Source organism: Lathyrus oleraceus, chromosome 7 (genome assembly GCF_024323335.1).
Source record: "Lathyrus oleraceus cultivar Zhongwan6 chromosome 7, CAAS_Psat_ZW6_1.0, whole genome shotgun sequence".
NCBI classification, from domain to species: domain Eukaryota; kingdom Viridiplantae; phylum Streptophyta; class Magnoliopsida; order Fabales; family Fabaceae; genus Lathyrus; species Lathyrus oleraceus.
Genome location: NC_066585.1, coordinates 136,745,328 through 136,762,230, shown reverse-complemented (window position 1 = coordinate 136,762,230; position 16,903 = coordinate 136,745,328). Strand labels below are relative to the sequence as shown.

Genomic DNA, 16,903 nt, shown 5'->3' with positions numbered 1-16,903 from the left:
ATTCAGATGTTTTAAGCTTCTGAAATTCAAATGACCAAATCTTCTGTGCCACAGCTCACTTTCCTTCTCAGCACTTGTTGCACTAAGACATTCTGAGTCTGCAGTTCTGACATTCACCTTGAATGTTCTATTCCTTCCCTGTTCTGACTCCATAATCAACTTCTGATTGCAGTCATACAGCTTCAGAAGATTGTCCTTCATGGTAACTGAAAAACCTTTCTCAATTAATTGTCCCACACTCATCAGATTGCTTCTGATGCCAGGTACATACCACACGTTCTGAATCAATGCTGTTTTCCCATTGTTCAGAGTCACTCTGACATTTCCCATACCTTCTGCATTAAGATATTTGTCATCAGCACATCTGATCTTTGTCCTCTTTTCAGAGTCAAAGTCAACCAGCCATTTCTTGTTTCCAGTAAGATGATTTGAGCAGCCAGTGTCCATATACCACCAGTCTATCAGATCCATATTATCAGATTCAGAGGCCATCAATAGCACAGATTCGTCATCAGAACTTCTGGCTATATTTGCTTCTTCTGATTTTCTCTCCTTGTTTGACCAACAGTCTCTAGCAAAGTGACCAAACTTCTTACAGCAGTAACATTGGATTTTCTTCTTGTCATACTTCTCTTTTCCCTTCTGAACATTCTTTTGTCTATCAGAGGTTGAGCTTTCTGACTTCTGACCACCATCAGATCTTCTCCTGGCTTCTGACTGCTTCTGATACCTCCTATCAGAAGTTGCTTTCAGAGCCTGCTGCTCTACTTCCCTTTCAGAAGTTCTCTCAGTTAAACGCAACTCTTGCGCTTCTAGACTGCTCTGCAGCTCTTCAATTCTCATGGTGCTCAGATCTTTGGAATGTTCTATTGCTACCACAATGTAATCAAATTGAGAGGTAAGGGATCTCAATACCTTCTCCATGATTGTTTCTTCAGAAAGAGTTTCTCCACACGCTTTCATCTCATTAGTGATCAGAATCACTCTGGAGATGTATTCAGAAACTTTCTCATTATTCTTCATGTTGAGATTCTCATATTGCTTTCTCAAGGACTGAAGCTTCACCTTCTTTACTGATGCGTCACCACCATAACATCTAACCAGTGTGTCCCACGCAGCCTTTGCTGTCGTTGAATCTGCAATCTTCTCAAACACATTTACATCAACACATTGATGAATGAAGAACAATGCTTTCTGATCCTTCTTCCTTACTTCCTTCTGCGTATTTTTCTGTTCATCCGTCGCATCTGCTGCTACCGGAACATAACCATCAGTGACAAGATCTAGAACATCTTGAGCACCGAACAATACACGCATTTGGATCATCCAACGATTCCAGTTTTTACCGTCAAATACTGGAAGTTTGGTGTTCATGTTGCCGTTTCCGTTCATCTTTCTACCTTGCACAATACACTCAGATTTCTCACACAGTGTTTCCCAACCCACAGAATTAAAATTCTGATCAGATTTTGTTCAAGATTCAACACGAATCTAAGAATCAAAATCAAACACACAAGACCTCACGTTCACTCGTGTTTCCCGTGTTTCCCAATGAATCTGAACCGGAGCTCTAGATACCAATTGTTGGTGCAAAGGTAGAATATATGATGAATGAAAATATTCTTATTCAGAGAATGATGGCTACAAAAAGGATTAAAAGTTACAATGATTGACACCCTATTTATAAGCCTCTAACAAACTTAAATTTGAATCAAATCTAATATTTAAATCTAATATCTAACAAACTTAAATATGAATCAAATCTAATATTTAAATCTAATATCTAACAAACTTAAATATGAATTAAATCTAATAATTAAATCTAATAAGAGAATCACTTTGATTAATTGAATGTTGAAAATAAAAATTTAATAGTAACTTGAAAGAGTTTGAGACTGAGATTTTGAGAGAATTTAAATGTTTGTGAGAGTATGTTAAAAATGAAGAAATGGGAGTGTCTCACACCTTATTGAAAAAAATTCATCCGGCGAATAAGTTAATCTGGATTTGTATTTTTGCCATAATTATTGACTAAAATTACGGCATTGAAGAAGTAGTTTTAGCTTTTAACCCGAAGCAATCCAAAAAAGTAACCATTTGAAATAATTAATTTATCGTTTCAGTAATAATCAATTTGTATTCATTATAATCTTGGATCGATATGATTACCATAAAGATTCTTTGAGAAATACCACTACAAACACAAAATACAAATCGTAATGTCAATAAATAATTTAATGGGTACAATTACATTGTTTTGACGTGATCAGCAATAAAAAGCATATATAAAACTAAATAAGTTTAAATTTATATCAGTCACAGAACATGTCTTATTGTTATATAATTTCTTAATTAATTTTAAATTTTAAATTAATATTGTATATAACATATCATACTCTTCTAAAGTCAAAGATAAAGAAGGAATATGCTAACTCAAATTTGGCTCTGATCGTTAGCCGGCTGATTGTCGTTTTCCTTAGGATTATCATCAAATCCAAGTACTTTTAAATATACTCCAGCTGTAAAGTGTATTAAACTAAGTAATTTTTTCCCAATGGAGCATATAAGTCTTAAATTAATTATCATTATTGTTCTATATAATATTCAGTCTTACTACTATATTATGTACTTCACTTGGCAGAGCAAAGAATTCAAAATATTTTTGTGAAGTATGGAAATGGAAATAATATCAAGAGAATTCATCAAACCCTCGTCACCAACTCCTCCTCACCTTAGAAATTTCCCCATTTCTTTCATAGATCACATCACTTTCCGTTACTATGTACCTTTACTTTTCTTTTACAATGATACCAAAGTTTCTGACCAAAAATCCAAAATCTCACACCTCAAAAGTTCTTTATCTCAAATTCTATCAATATACTACCCCTTTGCGGGCAGGTTCAAAGATCAACGTTCCATCGAATGCAACGATCAAGGTGTGTTATTTCTAGTTGCAAATATTACGGGAATAAAATTATCAACAATACTCGAAAACCCTGACGAAAAGTTGTTTGATCATTTGTTTCCTGATCAACTACAATGGAAGCTGATGGAATGGAATGAAAGTATTTTAGTCGTTCAAATAAATTGTTTTGCATGTGGAGGAATTGTAATAAGTGTGTGCACATGTCACAAAATCATCGATGCTACTACCGCTTTCAACTTTGTGAATGATTGGTCTAAACTGAACCGCGAACAAGAGTCAGAGTCAAAGTCAACGTCAGCGTCATTGTTACCCTACAATCTACTTTATGCTGGAGATACAATATTTTCACTAGGGAATTTACCAAAATTTCCGGAAGTCGATTTTGCGATAGACAAAACAATAGTGTGCAAAAGGTTTGTGTTTGAAGCATCTAAGATAAAGTTACTTAAAAACCTCGTAAATTTTAATTCTCACGTTGTCGAAAATCCTACGCGTGTTGAAGTTATAACTGCATTGATTTACAAGTGTGTGGTTTCTACATTAGGATTAAATTTCAAAACAACATCCCTTCAAATTGCGGTAAATCTTCGCAAAAGAATGATTCCTCCCTTATCTAATAAGTGTGTAGGGAATTTAGTTTGGATCTTATTTGTTATGAACCCAGAACTGCATGATTTGGTGTTCAGAATTAGACAAGGGTTAAGTGAGTTTTGTGAGGTTTATCCTAAGAAATTTGGAGGGAAGGAAAAAGACTCGTCATTTATTTGTGAATGCTTAAAACAAGTTACTACTAGAGTTTCGGAGAGTGATAATAATCAGAGTTTGATTGCTTATGCTAGTTGGTGTAAGTTTCCAATGTATGAAGCTGATTTTGGGTGGGGGAAACCAATATGGGTGACTACTAGTGCTTGTCCTGCGAGGAATGCGGTTATTTTGATGGATACGAGAGATGGGGATGGGATCGAAGTTATTGTGAGTATGAAAAAGAATGATATGGTTAGGTTTGAATGCGATGTGGAGCTCCTTCAATATGCCTCTGTAAATCCGAGTATTACTTCATGAATAATGTTACTTTTAGACATAAATTAGGACATGAAAATAAAACAGTTGAAGGATTCATCATATAAATACAACGAATACTAGTTGTATAGATAAATATGATAAATAATTGTTTTTCTATAATAATTTAAATAATATTGTTCTTGATAAATACTTTTTGGATAATCTCCCTAATCCCTAATGCGAGTTAGGTGAGACTACAAATGTACTATGAGTTTAGATGTTCATTTTTTCTCCCCCTGTCCTTAATAGGGAGTCCTTTTATATTCGTCTCTCTTCCAGTGATCATTAAAAAAATGTCCCTTCAATTTTATTGATTAAATAATGATGATGATAACGTCCGTCATCATCATCATTGCCTTGTAACGTCTCCTTTATCACCTTTTGTAACGTCTTTGCAACCATGGAACTAACCCATAGTCGTTACGCTGACCACACTTATCGTCGTCCCTTCGAGAATCATGTAACCCGTCATGGCAACTTGGCATTCATATACTTTTATAAGTGTCTGGAGTGGCAATTCAATGACTGATTACTCAGCTTCTGAGAATTTTCGGGGTGTACATAAGTCCCCCGATCACGAGACCCAAAGGTGTGAAGTGTTCAGACAGAAAACCCGAAATTCTCTCTCCTTGAATGGTCGTAATTCCATCCAGCTTGGTTTAGTCTAACGGTTACCTTACGAACCTTCTGGTATGCGACAGTGGGTCTTTAAGTATAATGATGATGTATATCTTGTCATATCCCCTCTCTCTTTGTCATGATAACTTTTTTATGGGGAAGTTAATTGCCATAATGACATTAGCTTGAAAGGGTTTCCGAACCATTTAAAATTTATTTACATAAATCCCCATCTTTCCTTGTTTCTCTATTCATCATTCTCAACCCTTATTTTCTTCAAGATCTTTTGTCTATTTTTTGCGCTTTCTCCCAGTTGTTTGCAAGCACGAATCTCAGGTATTGCTTCTTTTCTGTACTCGCTCCTACTAATTTCTTTTATTATGGTTATAATACGTAAGTGTGATGATTCAGGAAATGTACTGATCTCCCTCAATGCCCGAGAGAGATATAAGCTCTGGGACGAATACATGAAAGAATGTGAGAGCCATCTGGGGTAAATAAAATTTGATTGAATCCTTAAAGAAGTTTATGGCGACATTTCTTCAATTTGTAGTGAAACTGACTCGGGATCTTCATCATCAGGTTCTAGGGAGATTGTGATGGAGACGACAAAGTATTTTATTTATAAATAAGTATTAAGCTATGATCTCAACACGATTGGTGATAGTGATATTTTTAAGCTCCAATTGAACAAGCGGATTTCTTCAATCGGGAATGAAGAGGATGTCGTGCTGGAACCTCGCGTGGCAGGTGAAAGATTCTGTATCACTCGGCCAAAAGGAGTATCAGACGATTATTTCTATTTCTATTAAGGGGTTATCGAGGATTTTAAAATTCGTATCCCTGTTACAGATTTTGAAACTAACCTCCTAAAAACCCTAAATATCATCCCTTCTCAATTACGCCCAAACGACTGTGACTTTATTAAAGCCTTTGAGATTGTTTGTGAGGCAGTTAACATAACACCTACCTTGTGTGTGTTCTTTTTTTTTTCTCTTTGAGTTGAAAGGGGTGGACAAAGGAGGTTAGGTTTCCCTTTGTGGAATCCCAGGGAAAAATTTCCTCCAAACTTATACTACCAATACAAAGGTTTCATAGATAAGTTCCTACAGGTGAGAAGCGGAAAAAGGCGTCCTCAAGTTATGTATGCGTTAGATGAGAGCCATCACTTCCCGATTTACTGGAGGATAATCTGTTGCATGTGTCCGGTTTTGATTATGACAAATTAAACCCTTTGGATATCCGAGCTTTAGCTATTCTAGAAGTTTTTCGGGTAGTAAATGTCAAGGATTTACTAAACATGGCCGATGATCCGAAACGAATCTCTAACTTCTTGGGTAATGCTTGTATGTATCTTACTATACTCTAGTAATCTCTTCATGTTGATTCTCCTGAATTTATTTGCTTATTCCTTTTTCAGCTAAAATGACAAGTCTTAAGATAGTAGAACAAAAGAAACTGGTGTCTGATGTGACACCGTATTTTTCTTATTAGATAATTTATTTTTTATAATCATGTATTTTAATAATAATTATTTTATTGTTCGGTGTTGGTGGGATATGCATCATTGAATAAGGGGTATAGAGAGGTGATATAAGTGAGTAGAATAATTTAGAGTTGTTTTAGTAATTAAAAATAATGTTTACTATTTTTATTATATCAAATAGTGAAAATAGGATATTATTTAATTAATTGAATAAATAAATTTTAGAATAATAAAATAATAAGAAAAAAGGAGCCTGTAGATATTTTGAGGGCAAAGTGGTAATTACAAGGTTAAGTTGAGGGTAGTATAAGTAAAGCCTAATGGGAGAAATTTGTTTACTAGAAAAAGAGAAAATTGGGAAATTGGATCAGAAATCATCTTACGTAAAAACTTGGAGAAAAGAGGAGGAAGACTAGGGCAAGAGGCTAAGGGTGATCTAGAGGAAGAGAGTGAAGGTTTCGCTTCAGATTTTTGCAAGGAATTCAGGTAAGGAGGAGAAATTATTTCAATAATAAGGGGTATGATGGAAGGGTAGAATGAATAGACTCATAATCTTCCATATGATTTGTTATCCTTTTGATTGATGATGATAATATTGTTTCTATATGATGTGATATGAAATATAACCATATGTATGATATGTTATTGTTGTAATGTATTTGAATCAAATGAATCATGTTGAATTTGATGAAAGTTGATGTTTTAAAGATGATGAATATGATGTTATTGTTGTAATGTGTTGTTTATCCACGAACCCATGAAATAATAGATGATTTTAGGATGTGATAGCAGTAGGAATTATGATTAATATGATGGATTTTCGCAAAAATAAGTTGTTGTTACATAAGGTAGTGTTTGGATGATTAAAAATTGATTTTTGGAAATAAAAATAGCAGTATGCGTCGATCTATGAAGGTCATGTGTCGACCTGTATAGGTCATGCGCCGACCTGTAAAGGTCATGAGTCGACACATCAAATAGAATGCTACAGGCTTTAAAAATGAGGTACATGCCCCGGCCTGTACATGCTATGCACCGACCTGTACATGATATACGTCGACTCATACGATTCATGCGTCAACACATAACTGCTAGAATGTTCGCTTTGCATTATTCAACGATTTTGGCCATAACATTTGATCCACATATCCAAATGATGTGGCGTTTAAAGCATTGAAAATCTAACACTCAGATCTATAACATGGTAGTGATTGGTGAAATGTTTGAATATTATTTCATGTGTCTACTGTGTCGATAAATGTGTTAGTTTATATGTTTGGTTGATGAATCGTTGCATTGTTGTAATACCATTGTGTGATAATAATGTTGTTATGTCGATGATATTATGATGATGTTGTTAAGGTGATGATGAGTTGCTGCTGTTTGTTGATGTTATTGACGTTGTAACATGAATTGGTTGTTTCATGGTGAATCATGTGATGCCTAAATGGTGATATGTGTATGTGGATCCTTTTGGTGAACCTTGTTGTGATAATGCATGTTGTTGAGAGTCATGCATCATGGTGTATGGGCTTCAGTCAAGTTTTGGTATGCTCTGGTCTAGTGGTATGGATTGGAAGCGAGTAGCCAGTTTTATGTGGGAATCGGTGAAATGTTACCTATGGTGATGGTAATGAACTTTTGTGTGTCCTGGTTTTATGGTGAGGATCGGGAGCGAGTAGCCGATTCCAGGTGGGGATCAGTGAAGCGTTACCTACGATGATGATAATAATTTAGTTTGTTTTGGTCCTACAGTGGGGATCGACAATGAGATGAACCTGAGTGTTCATGAATGGTACCACATGCATATGAGTTGTTATTGGTGTCATGAGTTACATATCATGAATGAAATGTATGCGTGGAATATGACTTTGTGTGATGATAATGTTGTTACGTATGATGTTTATGATAATTGAGATGTTGTTATGTATGATATTGATGATGATTTGGGTGTGAAGATGTGATATGGTGTGGTGTATGATTGTGTATATGTTGTGCTCTACTTTACATTCTACATTGTTTATTATTGAAATGAATTGTCACCCTTTTGTTTGAATGTTTCCTTTACACGGGCATCGTGCAGATACTCAAGAGTAGCATTGCTGAAGTAAGTGAAAGTCAGCTCATGAAGTTGCTTCTTAGTTTAGTACTTTATTTAGTAGCATTTTGCTTTGATCATGTAACATCGGGTTTGGAACGCTTGTTTTAATTTTATGGTATGTTTATGTTTAAGCTATAAGACTAATTTTGTTGTTGTGCATTCTTAAGCATGTTGAGAGGGTTGATTATAACTCTCTTATTTGTTATTAAAGTTGAAGTTTGAGACCAAATGTCATTACTTACCTTATCTTCCATAATTGCTGATGATATTTTTGTTGGGATGACACTTTAAAATGGAAGTGAGCATGCGATGACAAGTTTAATGTGAATCAATGTAACCCATGTTATGGAGCAGGATTTTATTTGGATGTGTGTGACACCCTGATGGATGTGATTTTAATTAAAATATATGATAATTGTATGTGGGGTTTAGAAGGGTGTTACATTAGTGGTATCAGAGAAGGTCGGTCTGTCCAGCCAAGTTATTTAATTATGTTTGTTCCCTAGTATGCGATATGTGTGTGAACACATTATCGAAGCTTATTTTGTTTCCCGTTTGCAGGATGGGAATGAAACAAGTGGGGGGAAGCGAATGCTTCTCTTGGATGTTCCAAATGTAGAGAGCTTGGACATCATGTTGTTGCATGCGAGAGTGCAATGTTAGCTAGTTCAACTATTTTGGGAATGTTATGTTTTTCCTGAACCCAAAGAGAGGTCAAATTCAAGGATGGCATTAGTTATAAAAATGGTGTGATCCTTGAGGGAAGACGGCCAAATGTTTTCGTTGTTAGCTTCCTTGTAAGGGGAAGGTGATGTTTTGGCTAGAGATGAACCAGTATTTTGTTGGGTATCCTGACATGTTTCCTAAGGATGTTTACGGTTATCTTTCATTGGAACAAGTTGATGTTATTCTTGGAAGGAATTGGTTGAAGTTAAACCAAGTGCTTGCCAATTGTTTTGATAAGTCAATGTAGTTTCTTGAATCCAAAGAGGGTGTGGATTAGAGATTCCTATATGCTGGTCTAGTCAGGATGTCTTTGAGGGAGAATGATCAAGTATTATTGAGATTTACTTCTCAGAGAGTGATGAGAAATGGGACATCTAGTGATATGCAAGTGGTGTGTGATTCCTGATGTTTTCCTGAAGATATTTGCGACTTGCCTCGGGAGCGTGATATGAGTTCGATAGAGGTAAAAAGTTGATGTTTGTATATGCTAAGGAAGTGAGAGAGTCCGTGAAGGATGGGGCACAAGTGTTTGTGATGTTAACTTTGTTGGAAGCCAAAAGCAAGGGAGTAGTTCGTGATATTAATGCAGTGTGTGAATTTTCAGAAGTGTTTCCAGATGATATTAGTGATTTTCCCCCATAGCGCGAGGTGGAGTTTTATATAGACTTAGTACCTGGTACTAGTCCGGTGTCGATGGCTCCCCATAGGATGTCTACTTCAGAGTTGGGTGAATTGGAGAAGCAACTAAAAGATCTTCTTGAGAAGAAGTTTGTTTATCCGAGTGTTTCCCTGTGGGGAGCGTCAGTGTTGTTAGTGAAGAAGAAGAACGATAGTATGAGGCTATGTGTGGACTACTACCAGCTAGATAAGGTGACTATCAAGAAGAAGTTGACGTCTGCTCCAGTTTTGATTTTTTTGAATACAAGTCGGTCCTTTGTTGTATATTGTGATGCTTCGAAGATGGGTCTGGGAGGTGTGTTGATGTAGAATGTTCAGGTTATGGCTTATGCTTCAAGGAATTTGAGATTTAATGAAAGTATTTATCCTACACATGATCTTGAGTTGGAAGCAGTGGTATTCATGTTGAAGATTTGGAGGCACTGCCTGTTTGGATCCAGATTTGAAGTGTTCAATGATCAGAAGAGTTTGAAATACTTATTTGATCAGAAGGAACTGAATATGAGGTAGAGGAGGTGGCTCGAGTTTTTGAAAGATTATGATTTTGACTTGAGTTACCATCTGGGTAAGGATAACGTTGTAGTTGACGCATATAGCTGGAAACCTTTGCATATGTCAATGTTGATAGTTCCAGAGCTAGAGTTGATCGAGCAATTCAGAGATAGGGTTTGTGTACCAGATGTATCCGAGCTTAGGAAGAGTATTCTTAAGGAGGACCACATAAGTGGGTTGAGTATTCATTTCGGTGCCACTAAGATGTATCAGGACTTAAATAAATTATTGTGGTGGCCAAGAATGAGAAAGGAAATAGTTGGATTTGTCTATGCTTGTTTGACTTGTCAGAAGTCAAAGATTGAACATCAGAGACCATCAGGTCTGATGCAAGTTTTGAGTATTCTAGAGTGGAAGTGGGATAACATTTACATGGATTTCCTAAAAGGTTTACTAAAGACGACAAAGAGATGAGATTCTATTTGGGGTCCATCTGCTATCTCATGACTGCGACAGAGCTCGATGTGAAAGTTGGGATCGACTGAGATGAAAAACCTAAACTTGTGGGTCAACTGAATTAGTTTGCCAAAGGTTCGATGCATGTATACTTGCCATAAATTCGACTTATAGGGTGGGAATGGAGACGATGGATTTTCACCAAATGTTGAACTGCTATTATGTATACTTACCATAAATTTTGTTGGCATTCCTAAGGTTCGGTGCATGGGCATTGTGAAACTGGGCATATATTTCCCTGAAGTTACCATTATCGCCGGCCTTGGAGTCTCAGGCTGACGTGGTGCCAATATTGGTCCATTATGTGCAGTCGAAACCGCATACACAGTACCAGAACCAACATCAGTTGTTTGCGACACAACTGTACTTCCTCCCAAAGACGCTTCTTCGTTTGGATTTGTATGTGGTATTACCATTTTACCACTACGTAATTGCATATACTTAACACAACGGGTCCCACCAGGTGTGCCAATTTGTTCGCATATGTTTTCGCGTGAACAATCTCTAGCCTCCTATTGAGGTTTACTTGTAGGATCGGCTACAAAATCCTAGACTAAGTGTTAAGTTTATGGGATGTTTTGTTTAAATATTTGAATTAAGAAAACGGTAGACAGGAAATGTTTGTAAAACAAAAGACAGGATAAACCGTAAATGGAAAAACAGATAAAAATACTTGGTAATTTAAATTGCTTGAAGGTAAATGTGGATGCAAGCATACATTTTGTAGGAATGAACTATTTTCTCTAAATGCTGGATACTTTGAGTGTTTTCCCTCTACAATGTTACAAATGTCACCCCTAAAACTAGAAATCAAATCTACTTAAATAGTAATGAGAAATAACTGCTACATTGTAGTTAGCCATCTACAATGTACCACCCGTCTAAACCTGCAACCCCGTGTCTTTTGAAACTTCCCCCACATTCTGCTCAATTGATTATCTCGTTTTTTCTTGTTTGTCTTCCACTTCGACTGCCTCATTCCCCGTCGACATCCTTTCGACATGGCCTATGTCCTTTGGCCCATCTTGCCTGTCGAAACTCTCGTTCTTGCTCCTTCTTTTGCTCTAGTCAAATTTTACTAGTTAACACTCCGCCGAAGGTTTTTGTAGACATTTTTTTAATAAAAAGAAAAGACTTTTAAACTAGATTTGAAAATACAAAGAGATGAAAATGGAATGAGACCTGAATAATGCATAAATAAATTGGAAAAGAGGAAGTGAAACAATCATAGAAGCTCAAACGCCTTCTTGAAAATCCAAAAGATATGTTATGTTTTGAATATGGATGATCATTACAATTCTAGTGATATGATTCCAAGACACGATGTTTTATTTTTTTTAAATATAAAAACTACATATTACCTCGGTTTTTTCATATAACCGAGGGGAAAAATCACATATTACCAACAATCTAGGAACCTTTCTTTTTTATTGTATTGTTAATTTTTAAATTAATTATCTATTGTTTCAGCTATATTTAATAACCGAATGATTAAATTATCATATTTGACTATAAAAGCACTTGATAATCAGATTTTTTTACCATAAACCTAATTTATATGTAGTCTCTCCAAAGTCTTATGCATCATTCTTTGGGATGGATTGCAAGATAGAAAAAATCTTCAATGTTCTTCAATATTGATCAAAATATTTTTTCCGCTCTTGCAATCTATCTCACATAATGATGTTGATGTTGTTGTTGTATTTCTGTAATAACCTTCATTTGTTGTCAATCAAAGAAAATATTTTTTCTCTTTCATGTGAAAACATTTGCCATGAAAATATTTGCTCAAGATAATAAAATCTCTCTGTGATGGATTGCAAGAAATTTGAAAAGATAGGTTGATCTCCAAGAATCAATTGTTAAACTCTTGATTTGCTTAAACAATTTATTTTAATATTTTGTGTAATAAAAAATCATTTTCCTCCCGATTTTTAATAAAAACCGAGAGGTGAGTGGCGCTTGGGCTGAAACATACTTTATTGTTTTTTTTTTATTTAAAAAGAAAAATATTTTACCTCGGTTTAGAGTAATAACTGAGGTAAAATATAAACGTGTTTGTTCAGTTTCTTAAACAAATCTCCACCGTTTATTTAATGAGTATCAACACTCAAGACATTGTCATTAGTAATCCTCGTGAAATCTAAAAGTTACATTATAAAAGCATTATGAATATTAAAATTTGATAGTAGTTAATCCACTAGAAACCCAAACATTATTGTGAAACCCTCTATGTTTAATCATAGCGCCATGAGATTTTACAAACTAAAAGTATAAATGTGATAGATTGCAAGAGATGAAAAAATTTAGGTTTATTTAGTATGTGGTTGATGAGAGTGTATTTACTTTGCCAAAGATTTATGTGATGAATTGCAAGTGCAGAAAAAAATTGATTCAAAGGTTTGTATTCTAACATAATCTCTTAACTAAATATTTATTTGATTTATGTAATATTTTTTTGTTTTATATCAGACATTTGATCTTTCTCAAGATCAATGAAACGAGGATCCTTAACATTGACTCTTCTCCAAGATATCCAACATTTGTTCTTCACCGACAACAATGACGCTGGAAAATAACATTTTTACTTTAATATTCTGTGTAAAAAATGTAATGAGTATAATATATATATATATATATATATATATATATATATATATATATATATATATATATATATATATATATATATATATATATATATATATATATATATATATATATATATATATATATATATATATATATATATATATATATATATATTCCTTGTTTTTGTTATTAAATCGAGATGCATATGGTGCTAGTTTGGAAAATATAAAAAAGATATTGATGAGGTTCGAACCCATGATCATTTGAACTAACCCCTCGGTTATTGTTAAACCAAGGGATAAAGTTCTCACTTTTCATGTCACCCTTCATTACCTCGGCATTGTAACCGGGGTGAAATCAATTTCGGGTCCGACATGACATGTACTATTTGTAGTAGTGATTCAATTTTTTATCATGCATTAATCATGTCTGCGTCCGCTTTGTATCAACCATGTTTGCATCGCTTTAGCGCTAAACCAATGCATTTCATAACAAGACAATATGCATGATTCTGACATCATGTTGTAATACAAATAAAAATCAAATAACCTAAGTTTAGCATGCCTTAAGATCATTACATTACATGCATCGATCAGTCATCACACTTCATACATTTCTCAAACCCATATCACATAAGAAATCATCATACTTCATGCATCAATCACAATGCATCAAAGCAAAATACATTCAATTATCATGCATAACACGAGTCATGTGTGGTGCTCACCCTCACTCCCAAGGCCCAATCTCATTTGGAACCTCAATGGCCAACAACGTTGACACCTCAAAGCCCAACCTCGTTTGGCACCTCAATGCCCAACGACATTGTCACCTCAAAGCCCAACTTTGATTGGAACCTCAAATCCTAACCTCGCTTGAAACCTCAAAGCAAACACCATTTGATACTTTAAAACACAATATCATTTAAAATTCATTGTACAATACTTATCTGGAATTTCAGAGTCTGGTGCTCGTCCGAAACTCATTTATTTAAATTTTTAATGCCTAGTTATCGTCTGGAATTTCAAAATCTGGTGCTCGTCCGGACCATATTTATTTAATTTTTAATGCCTAGTGCAATCCTTGTATTTCAGGGCCTGGTGCCCGTCTGGAAACCATTTTTTTAAGTTTCAATGCCCAATGCTCGTCTTGCATTTCAAATTCTAGTGTTTGTCTGGAACTCATTTATTTAATTTTCAATGCCCATTGCTCTTCTCGAATTTCAAGTTCTGATGCTCGTCCAAAACTCAATAATTTATTTTTCAATGCCCAATGCTCGTCTAACATTTCATGGTTTGGTGCTCGTTTTAAACTCATTTATTTAAATTTTCAGAGCCCAATGCTTTTCTGGAATTTCCGAGTCCATGCTCGTCTGTAACTCATTTATTTAAATTTTCAATGCCAAGTGCTCATCTAACATTTCATGGTCTGCTGCTCCTCTAGAACTCATTTATTTAATTTCAACGCCTAGTGCTCATTTGGAATTTCAGAGTTTGGTGTTCGTCCACAACTCATCATTTAATTTTCAATGCCCAGTGCTTGTCTGGAATTTCAGAGTTTGGTGCTCTTAGAAGAATTCATCATTTAAGTTTCAATGTCCAATGTTCGTCTGACATTTCATATTCTGATGCTCTTTCAGAAATCATTTATTTAAATTTTCAATGCTCAGTGCTAGTCTGGAATTCCAGAGTCAGGTGCTCTTCCTAAACTCATTTATTTGATTTTTAATGCCCAGTGCTTGTCTAGCATTTCAAGATCCAGTTTTCGTCCCGAACACATTTTTTAATTTTCAAGGCCCAGTGCTCGTCTGGAGTTTCAGAGTCTGGTGCTTGTGCATAACTCATTTATTTAATTTTCAATATCTAGTGCTCGTCTGGCATATAAGGGTCTGGTGCTCGTCTGAAACTTAATCATTTACTTTTTAATGCCCAATGCTCGTATGACATTTAAGGTTTTGGTGCTCGTCTGAAACCCATTTTTTAATTTTCAATGCCTTGTGCTCATATGGCATTTCAGAGTCTGGTGCTCGTATGGAACTCAATCATTTAGTTTTCAATGCTCAATGCTCGTCTATCATTTCAGGGTCTGGTGCTTGTCCATAAATCGTTTATTTAAATTTTTAATTCCTAGTACTTTCCTGTCATTTCAGAGTCTGGTTCTCGTCCAAAACTCATTTATTTAAATTTTCAATGCCTGATGCTCATTTGGCATATCAGAGTCCGCTGCTCGTCCAAAACTCATTTATTTAATTTCAATGCGCAGTGCTCGTTTGGCATTTCAGAGTTCGGTGCTCGTCTATAAGTTGTCATATCATTTCCAATGACTAGTGCTCGTTTGGCATTTCAGAGTTTGGTGCTCGTCCAAAACTCATCATTTAATTTTCAAAGTTTAATGCTCGTCTGACATGTCTGAGTCTCGTGCTCGTCCGTAACTCATTTATTTAATTTTCAATGTCCATTGCTCGTTTGGCATTTCAGAGTTTGGTCTTCGTGAATAACTCATTTATTTAATTTTCAATGCCCAATTCTTGTTTTACATTTCAAGGTCCAATGATCGTCTGAAACTCAATCATCTAATTTTTAATGCTTAGTGCTCGTCTGGAATTTCTGGGTCTGATGCTCGTCCGAAACTCACTTAGTTAATTTTCAATGCCCAATGCTCGTCTGGAATTTCAAGGTCAGGTTCTCGTTTGAAATTAGTTTATTTAATTTTCAATGCCCAATGCTCGTCCGGAATTTCAAGGTTTAGTGCTCGTCCGTAAATCATTTATTTTATTTTCAATGCCCAATGCTCGTTTGACATTTTAGTGTCCAGTGCTCGTCCATAACTCATTTATTAAATTTTCAATGCCCAATGCTTGTCATGCATTTCAGAGTCTGGTGTTTGTCTCGAACTCATTTATTTAATTTTCAATGCCCAATGCTCTTCTGAAATTCCATAGTCTGATGCTAGTATGGAACTCGATCATTTGATTTTCAACGTCCAGTGCTCGTCAAACATTTCTGAGTCATTTTCTTATCTGGTACTCATTTATTTTATTTTCAATGCCCAATGCTCGTATGGGATTTCAAAGTACGGTGCTTGTCAGGAACTCAATCATTTATTTTTCAATGCCCAGTGCTTGTCTATCATTTCAGGTTCCGGTGTTCGTCTGGAACTCATTTATTTGAAATTTCAAAGCCTAGTATTTGTCTGGCCACTCAAATCCTAATTCTTGTTTGGCCACTCAAAGCCCAGTGCTCGTCTGGTCACTCAAAGTCTAACATCACTTAGCATTTACCGAAAATCCCAACTTCAATTGGCGTGCTAATCTTTTAAAAATCCTCAAAAGTCCAATCACCATTGAAATCGATCAGCTAAATATCACCTTTTCAATCAAAAGACAATCTCTTAACTTATATCCCTCAGTGAGTCTTTCTCACTCAATCAGGTTAAACCTTCAACAAAATGGATGAACAGAAAAATCTTTTCAACCAAGGGCAGTTCTTTAAAACTTTTCTCCAGCAAATCCAGTCACAACTCCCCAAGTAAGTCGTCCCCTAGTTGAATTTTTTTTCAAAGTGTCCCCAATAAGTGTTCTTCCCAGTGAGTTCCTTATGAACACCTTCCCCAATGAACCTTCTCCACAAATCTTTCACAGCTAATCCCCAAGGAGCATCCCCTTTTAACTGTCTATTTAGGCACCAACCCTCGCGTTGGAGACAAT

At 35.4% G+C, this 16,903-nt stretch overlaps 1 protein-coding gene across 1 annotated transcript; it reads left to right on the top strand.

The window, feature by feature from the left end:
• Nucleotides 1-2,640: 2,640 nt before the first annotated feature.
• LOC127104967 (stemmadenine O-acetyltransferase) lies at nt 2,641-4,201 on the top strand. Its single transcript, XM_051042108.1, has one exon. The coding sequence runs from the start codon at nt 2,672-2,674 to the stop codon at nt 3,986-3,988; it is 1,317 nt and encodes a 438-aa protein (XP_050898065.1). The 5' UTR covers nt 2,641-2,671; the 3' UTR covers nt 3,989-4,201.
• Nucleotides 4,202-16,903: the final 12,702 nt, after the last annotated feature.

Excerpts from the sequence above, each read along its gene's own strand:
- LOC127104967 (XM_051042108.1), top strand. The coding sequence starts at position 2,672 with ATGGAAATGGAAATAATATCAAGAGAATTCATCAAACCCTCGTCACCA.